The 9,829-nt window shown below is 26.4% G+C and overlaps 1 protein-coding gene across 2 annotated transcripts; it reads right to left on the reverse strand.

Annotated features, from left to right (window-relative positions):
- Positions 1-434: 434 nt before the first annotated feature.
- On the reverse strand, positions 435-6,213 carry LOC100208382 (calmodulin-A). Of its 2 annotated transcripts, none has more exons than XM_065807093.1 (3): positions 6,013-6,213; positions 1,655-2,069; positions 435-1,509 (listed from the first exon to the last, which is right to left on the reverse strand). In XM_065807093.1, the coding sequence occupies exons 1-3, from the start codon at positions 6,013-6,015 to the stop codon at positions 1,484-1,486; spliced, it is 444 nt and encodes a 147-aa protein (XP_065663165.1). In that variant the 5' UTR covers positions 6,016-6,213; the 3' UTR covers positions 435-1,483. The 2 variants fall into 2 exon arrangements, with proteins under 2 accessions (XP_065663165.1, XP_065663164.1); XM_065807092.1 differs by lacking the exon at positions 6,013-6,213 and adding an exon at positions 5,072-5,289.
- Between the last annotated feature and the right edge of the window lie 3,616 nt (positions 6,214-9,829).

The raw sequence follows: 9,829 nt of genomic DNA on the forward strand, positions 1-9,829 counted from the left end.
GTGTCTCAGGAAAATCTAGAACAAATTCCCACACTTTTTGATGAACTCCAATGCCTTTTTGATATCAATCCACTCAGCACAAATTAAATCATTTCCTTCGTCTCCTTCAAAAGCTTATTTTCTCGTAACCCTTTTACATCACTATCACGTAGGATTAGACAACGCCATGTCTTCAATAAATAAAGAAAACATACGGTAACATACCGTATGTTTTTGTTTTTTGTACGTACGGGCATATTTTCAAGTACGTGCAATACGGGTGGGTTTATTGTACAATACACCCAATACACCTACAATATGGGCGTTTGTACGATACGGAGGGTGTATCGTATCGTAAAACGATTTCGTTACGCTAAGTATTATACGATATGGGCTCGTACCGTACGCTTCGGACAACATTGGTTAAAACAAATAAAAAGAAAAAATCACGCACAGAAATGGAAATGCTCTTTAAATATTATATTATAATTTTTTAAACCAGCAAGTATATACTTGCTGGTTTAAAAAATTTTTACAAGAGAGTTGTTACGTTAGATGTCTGGTTTTCTCGACTTATTTTTTTCTTCATACAATATGTACAAACCACAAACAAAAATCTCAATATCAAAGTCCAAATATATAAAAAAAAATGGATTACACATAACTTACACAAAACAACATAAGCTTTTAAAACAAACATTATTTAGATTTATTTCACTTATTTGAATTTTTTTCTAAGAATTTTTTTTTAAAGAATTTTTAAAAACTAAACAGTGGCTATAGCCAGATTTACCCCACCCTAAGAGGAATCGGTTTTCGGAACCCTCAAAAATGTATTGCAAAACTATTTTGAATGAAAAACTGATATATAGTTTATATAGTAAAAAATTGTTTGTTATTTGCTCATGTATCTATAATTATTTATTTAGTTAGAGAGTTTAGTAAGAGTTACTTCAATATAGATTCATTCATAGAATTTCTTCGTGGGGAATTAATCTCCAAGCAAGTTATGATGCTGTAATGATTGTGCAAATAGAGCTTTACAACACGTTAATAATTGTTCGAATAGGAAATGTTGTGTAGCAATCATTACAATCATGAAAATAAGATTTAGAGAATAATTTATTATTATTTCATTTATTTTATTATCAAATCCAGTAATACATTTAAGATATTCATGGATTTATAATTTATTAAAACTTAATTCTACTTATAATAGCTCCATAACTTTTACATAACAATAAACATTTATAAATATTTTATAAATATTTGTAAACATTTATAAACATTTATAAACATTTTTAAACATTTATAAACATTTATAAACATTTATAAACATTTATAAACATTTATAAACATTTATAAACATTTATAAACATTTATAAACATTTATAAACATTTATAAACATTTATAAACATTTATAAACATTTATAAACATTTTATAAACTTATCATAAATAGTAAACAAATTTGATTTAACTTTTTGTTAAGTTCAAAACAATAACTAAGACTTCATCATAATCACGAATTCTGAAAGAAAAAAAAGCCATTAATACTTTCAAGGTAAAAAATTATATACACGAACTACATCTAATATGCTTTTCTTAGGATTATCCACAATTAAGAAGTCTTAATAGAATCACATAAGTATTTTTACAGATGACAAATCACTTACCTTCATAATTTATCTGACCATCTCCGTCGATATCTGCTTCCCTAATCATCTCATCTACTTCTTCATCAGTCAATCGTTCACCAAGATTGGTCATGACAACTCTTAACTCGGCTGCACTTATGTATCCATCGCCATCTTTATCGAAAATTCGAAAAGCTTCTTTAACTTCCTCTTCTGAGTCGGTCTCTTTTACTTTTCGAGCCATTGCCGTCAAAAATTCAGAAAAATCTATGGTGCCGTTCCCATCAGTATCAACCTCATTGACCATATCTTGCAATTCAGCTTCGGTAGGATTTTGCCCTAAACTTTTCATAACAGCTCCTAGTTCTTTACTGCTAATAGCTCCGTCGTTATCTTTATCAAATAACGCAAAAGCATCTTTAAATTCAGCTATTTGCTCTTCACTAAGATCAACCTTTTTATTATGTAAAGAAATAATAAGTTGATAAATTGCGAAAAACACACTCTCATATATAAATGCCCCTGTCTCTCTTGATCTCATTCTCTCACTTCCTCTCTTTCTTTCTAGATAACATTTGATTGATTTAGATTATAAAGATTTATAATATTTAGGTACAATCTTATTTCAAATACTTTTTTATACGTATTCAAAATCAAAATCACAGCGAAAAATCATACTATTTAGACAATTTATGTTCCATTCCGACAGGTTTCGTACCATTGCGACAGGTTATGCCCCATTCTAACTTTATTTGTCTCAATAATATGATTTTGATGAAAAATTTTTTATAAAATATATTCGTTTCATCCTTTACTAAACTTTATACTAAATACTGAAAATATTATCTACAAAGACAAAAATATTATATAAACTGTAATACATTATATAAACTGTACTGTAAATACTCTCCTTTATTAAACGTTTTTAAATTTATTATTGACTACTTAAGTTTCCTAATGTCAAAGCTTTGCTTCAACAAAGGAGTAAATTAAAAATTTGAAAAATTTTCTTTTTATGCCTAACTATGAACAAGGAAAAATTCCAGCTTAGGGTTCATTTTAACTTAAGTTTTTTCATTAAGCTTAGTTTATGAAGAATCATATATAAGAACCGTCATAGCAGTAAAATAGTTTTCTTTTGAAAACTCTTTAAATTTTGAATCCGCAATACAGCTTTCACTTTTTCTTAGTAGTAAAAGTTGTCGTGGTAATTTCCCATGAAAAAATAAAAATACCGTTAAAATAGAAATTGATGACAAATGATTTATAAATTTTTTAAATATTTAAAAAAATGAGAAGAGATTTTATTAAATTAAGAAACAAAAAACTAACAAGTTATTTAAAAAAAAAAACCGAAAAATTTTGATAACTGTAAAGACTTTTATGATTTCGACTCAAAGTTCATCAAAATTAAATCAAGCTTTGCTTGCAGATACTCCCTTTCCTGATTATATAATTTACAACAACAAGAAGGCCTACTCAAACGTTGAAAAGTCATTATTTTTCAACAAACTCTTTAGTACATTCAAATCTAGTTCCGATTGTGTACTTAATGATTCTTATAACTTTATTAACAATTTTTTCAATAATCTTAAAATATCTAATAAGATTTAAAAAAATTAAATTTCTCATTTGTTCCTATTAATAAATGTGAAATCAAGGATGCGATTTAAAACTTAAAAGAAAAAAGCAGATGTAGTTATTCAGATATTCCAACGAAAATTGTTAAAAAATCAAATGATTTAATCACTGATCCATTAATGACTATAATTAACAAATGTCTTGAAAGAGGCAGTAGAAAAGTGGCAAAGTATTCCAAATGATTTTCTAATAAGCAGTACGCCTTATAAATAAAAAGGTAAAGTTCATGATATCAATAGTTATCGAAGTATTAATGCATTTCATTAACTAACAAGAGTGTTTGAACAAATAAGTGCTGAAAGAGTAACTGCATATTTTAAACAAAATGATTTATTTAATGATGACAAAGACGGCTTCAGATTCAATCATTTATGTGAAACTGCGTTGCATGTTCTTATCTCTAAAGTAAAGCTAAACAGCTCATCAAAAATACATTATTAATGTTTATTGATTTCAGAAAAGCTTTTGACTTAATAGATTCCAAATTACTGATTTTGAAGCTAAAACATTATAGTTTTTCAACTAATGCTATTGAACTAACATACCATAGGGTTCCATTTTAGGACCTTTTTTTTTCTTGATTTTCATCAATGACCTAAATACCTAACATTATTTGAATCAACATAATTTTCAGATGACACAAAACTTATGACAAGTGATGCCAATATAAATCATCCGATAACAAAGACTTAGTCAGCATTTAATAATTTCATTGAGTGGCGCTATGCTAATAAACCTGACATCAATTGGGATAAAACTAAAGCAATGAATTTAGCAGATAAGCAAAACAAATAATAAACAAATAATTCTTCTAAAATAATATTGCCAACATCAATCATATTAAGTGATAAGTTCAAAATTGAAATAGTTAATATATTTTCTTTGCTCGGTGTCATTATAAACAGTAAATTACATTTTAAAAAAACTCGTAAAAGAGATAAAAGTAAAAACATACAAAAAACTATTCTTAACAACTAATATATTTTGTCTAGCCTTCAAAGATTGTTTACAGTTTTTTAAAACATTCATTCTACCTAATTTTGATTACTGCTCAAATCTTATAACTCACTACACGAAAAAAGAAATACAAAGCCTTGAAAAAATAAAGACTACCCAGGAAAAAAAGTTCTATAGAATTTCTACAAACTTTTAAAAAATATAGCCTTTTTCTATAGCACTTTTTTTCCTGGGTGGAGATAATTTAAACTTTTCAACATTTTTTATTTTGTATTTACAATAAAATTTTTAAAAGTTAACATCTTAGATAAGCTTTTATAAAATTTAATTAAGTTGAAACATCTGGTATAGTATAACTATACTATACTATAACATCTATATAACTGGTATAGTATAACTATACTATACTATCTATCTAAACTATACAATCTATCTATCTATACTATACTATACTATTTATAACTATTATAATTATAACTGGTACTATTATAAACTATTATAACTGTTATAATTATAAATATTACTATTATAACTGTTATAATTGTTAAATATGTTATAATTGTTATAATTGTAATATGTTATAATTGTATAACTGTTATAATTGTTAAATATGTTATAACTATTATAATTATAACTATTACTATTATAACTGGTATAGTATAACTATAATATACTATCTATCTATACTATACTATCTATCTATCTATACTATACTATCATCTATATAATCTGGTATAGTATTACTATACTGTACTATAACATCAACTATACTATAACATCTGGTATAGTATATACTATACCAGATGTATTTACAATAATTTATTTTAGTCCTTGTATCTTATATTAAAAACACCTCACCAACATTGTTAAAAGACATATAGTTCATAGAATAGAAGCTAAGAAATATATAATGTATCTGCAACAAAAAAATGAGGGAAGCAATAGAGACGCAGCGTCGTATCCAATGTTTCGTCAAAACACTTTTTTCGAAACCAACGTTTTGTTTTTTTACTTTTAATGAAACTATTGCATTGATTTGCTTTTGTTTTTGTTTTTAACGGCTTTTTTAATATTTTATTTGATAATAAAGGTAATAATACTTCTTTGATAGATTCTATAAATCATTTACAGATAAAGAGTTTAATCCATAAGAGATATTTTTTATTTAGTTAAATATCAATAAAATCAATTAAGTTATTTATTTATAGATGTCATTTAAAATTTATATTAAAGACCAATTAAAAAATTTTATTGGTCTTTTTATAAAAAAAAAAATTTTATTGGTCAATTAAATAATTAAAAAAAAAAAACATAATTTTCTTAAACACAAATATCTTTATAACTAAGTTATGGCCAATAGATTATACAGAAGTTTATGCAATAGAAAATTCAATTTTTAAACATTTTTTAAAGATTTTTTTTCATGTGGAACTTTATGTTTAATAAACATTGTTTATGCTTTTTGTGGATTATATGTTTTGTTCAGAATTATTTTTATATTATGTTTTTATGAGAAATAATGTTACAAAATCAAAAGGAGAGGCACACAAAGGAGAAGCAAACAAAGGCTTTCAGATTCAATACTTACCCCTAAAAAAATAAGAAATAAAATCACGAATAAAATTCACTTTGTAAAATTCACGTTATATAGCTGAAATATGAACACAAAATTCGTATTATGTTTACGTTAAAAATAATTAAAAAATTCATTTTAAAGTAAACACTTCCAATAAAAGATCTATTAAATATCCTCCTGAGCTCCTCTTTAAAAATAGAAATAAGAAATAAAGCCAACTTACCATTACCAAAATACAAGAAGTAGTAAATAAATAATTCTGTTTTATTTTTGCAAAATTCGATTATAGAATGTTAATAAAGCGTCAAGTTTAATAGAATTAATCTTGACCTATCGGTTTAGGACTTATGTAGTTGCGGAGTGTTTTCTAGAGTTTCACGAAAGTAATGCTATTGCACGAACGGTTTCCAATAATGTTCATGTAAAATCATTTAAAAGATTTGTCGACGACTTCAACTCTTGTTTTAATTCTACGGAAGATGTGAAAAGCTTTTTAATATTACTTAATAACCAACATAAAAATATTCAGTACATCATGGTCGATTTCCATGGCTATGGAAATCGAAAATGAAAATAGCACGCTAAACTTTCTTGACATCACTGTTATTAACTATAAAACTGGTACGTACAATTTTAAAGTTTACCATAAAGAAACCATAACAAATGTCCAAATCAACCTAACTCATGCCATAATTGAAAATTATAAACGGAATTTTTAAAGGATTTACTTATAGGCCATTATATTTATACTCTGATAATAATATCGAACATGAGTTATTATTTCTAATTGATGTTTTTGTAGAAAATGGTTATAAAAAAATAAGCGTGGAAAGTATTAAAAAAAAACCACTAAAGAAAATTTACATAATAAAAAATAAAATATTGAAACTTAACATTTATCCATTCATTAAAAAATATTGTATCTTTAAGGTGGATTCCAGGAATTAGCCTGAAGTTGAGAACAGTTTTCAAAAAAGCAGATTACACACCAGTCTTAAAATCACTGAAAATTTTACAGCTTATACTTATCACAAATAATGAACCCCTTCTTCCTATAAATTTTTATTCAGGTGTGTACAAACTTGAATGCCGCTACAAAAATGATGATGGAGGTTATGTCACGACTTCCTTTTGAAATGCTACGTTTTGATATTTAAATCAAATGAAACAATATACCAATTTCAAGTGACGTATAAGCAAAATGTAAACAATAAGCGCGCAGATACTGGCAGGCAAAGCAAAATTAAAATAACGTTTTAACTATAGTCAACATTTACTTTTACTTCATAAACGTAACTATTTAAAATATTAAAATCAATTATCAATAAGTAAAAAATGAATATTTCAAACCCAATTGAAGTAAATCCAGAAAATTTTAATGAAAGTGTTTGAAAGAAAGACATTACAAAGTTGCCTGACATTACTTGGAGAGACGTTTTAATTTTTCTCATAGACACTCCTTGTGAGTTTACAAACGAAAATACCAAAGCATATAAATCATTGCAGGCATATAAAACATATTTTTTGTGTGGCCATGAGCAGGATTGTAGGTATGCACCCAGCATCAACGAATATTATTGTTTTATAAAATATAACTAAGGTTATATTTTATTTTTTTACTTATTACTTTGTTTGAGACAACAAGTTCAAGGTCCATAGTTGAAATAAACATAATCAGTTATTAATTCTGTCTGCATACACATGTCTGTAATAAATTTACTGCATACACAGCTGCATTTTTATATACATATACATATATGTATATGTGGGTATATATATTATATGTTGGTTTTAAACTAATTTGTTTGCTCTTAATTTTAGTATATTAGACTAATATGCTACTATACATAACATATAATGCTACTAATAATTAGTAGCAAAGCGATTTTTGTTCACTATCACTGTCAAATAACTTAGTTACGCTATATAGAGTAGGAGAAATTAAATAAACATTTCATTACATCTAACTTTTTTATAATTCAAAAAATAAATCTTAAATTTTGAGAACTACATTTTAGAGTATAGCAAAGTTGACAAAAATTTGATTATATAGAAATAACTTTTCATATTCTACTGCAAATAGGTGTTATCCTTATTTGGGTTCTTCCAAGCCAGCGAGTCAGCATAAAAAGTTCCATTTATGATGTATGGGTTTGTCTTCACAAAAAGTGGGTTAAAAAAAGCAGTGGGACTAGATTCAGCTTGCTCACATATTGCAGCTCTACTTTTTAAACTTGAGGCTGCTGTGCACCACCGTTTAAATAGAGAAGATGCGTCAACAAGTCAGCTTTGTTCAATGCCTCAAAGCGCAGTGTTAATGCAGCACCATTAAGTGTTATAAATTTTAGCAAAAATAAAAAAAGAGGACTGGTACCCTCAATTAATGAGTATTAAAAAAGAAAACAAAAAGTATAAGAGCATCCACTATGTTTAAATTAAATGGGAATTATTCATATATTGACCAATCATTTTGCATATAAGTCAGCGACTTTAACACCTTACGCCAATCCAATCCAAAATCTGTTGTATTTACCAGCGTAGATAGTAATAGCCATCATAAATCAAGTGGTACTGAGTCAGGTTCTGAAGATGAGATGAATTGTTTACCAGAACCTATAACTAGCTTGTTTGATCCTACTTGCAAAGATCTATCTCAGTTTGAGCATTTAAAACACTCTAAACAACTTTATGAAGACTTTAGTCAAACTTATTTTGAAAAACAATACGATCAACTTGCCAAAGTAACATATCAACAAAATCTATCATCAGGTTCATCGGGCAGGAAGAATTACAACTTCAATATGATTTAATGTATTTCACACAAATAAATTGATGTTTTGGCTAAATATTTCTTCAATGTTATTTTACCAGAAATTGTCAGCAGAAAAAGAGACGAAGACTTTCAACATAGAAAACAGTGTTGTTTTTGCATGAAACCTGAATTTGGTCTCATGATTTCATGCAATAATGCAAGTTGTTCCAAAAATGGTTTCATTACTCATGTGTATATGTTACAAGGAAACCAAGAGGTTCCTGGTTCTGTCCTCAATGCAGGAGTTAATTACTATATTTCTTTATTAAAAGTAACATTAAGTGATAACTAATATTTATGTTATGGTTATGTATTCATATTATATTTTTATTAGATATAGTAATATAACACAATAGAAGAATGTTATATTTAAATAAAATAAGCTATTTATTACAAACAGTAAGCACCTTTTGATTCTTAATTACCCACTGCAAAATGCCTAAGGCTTGTAAAACATATTTGCAAGGTAAACAGCTCTACAACATTACTTGCTGTATGAATCATTAGTTGGGCTCTGTGATGTTAACACAACCCAAAGGTTCCTTAGGCTTTTTTATAGATAAAATAAAACTACCCTTAGTTATATATAAATATAGTTTATGTAAATGTTCTTAAGCAAAATGTAAGGAGATTTATCAATAAATTCATAAAGACAGAAAGGTGTGGTTCATTAGGTTGTTTTTTTATCTAACTTAGATTTCATACAAATCTGCAAAACATTGTATCACTTTATAATGCCTTTGTTCAAATTTAAAAGTTTAAAGTTAAAATTTAAGTTAAAACTTCTTCTATTTGCACATCCTACTACACAGCAACTATCAGGCATTTTTTAAAATAACTTACAAACGTATCTAGAGCTGTAATTTTAGGTGAAAAAATAATAAAATGCAAGTTTTCTAAATGTTTATTGCAGAATGTTTATATTTTTGCCTGCAAGTTTAGTGCGCATGTCCACGTGATTGACTATTTTGTAAACATTTGAAATTGGTCTATTGCCATGATTTAATTTAAGTTAAAACATTTGTTATATTATGTAAACTTATTCTTATAAAAATTTATATTATATTAAAATAAATTATTTCTAGAGGTTATATATACCCTCATTATTCAAGTAATAAGTTTACATACTATAACAGATGTTTTAACTTAATTTACTTATATAAAAACTTATCTAAGATGTTAACATTTAAAAATTACATTAATTTATTGATGTAAACTTTGTTGTATC

This window comes from Hydra vulgaris, chromosome 10 (genome assembly GCF_038396675.1).
Source record: "Hydra vulgaris chromosome 10, alternate assembly HydraT2T_AEP".
In the NCBI taxonomy this organism is placed as follows: Eukaryota; Metazoa; Cnidaria; class Hydrozoa; order Anthoathecata; family Hydridae; genus Hydra; species Hydra vulgaris.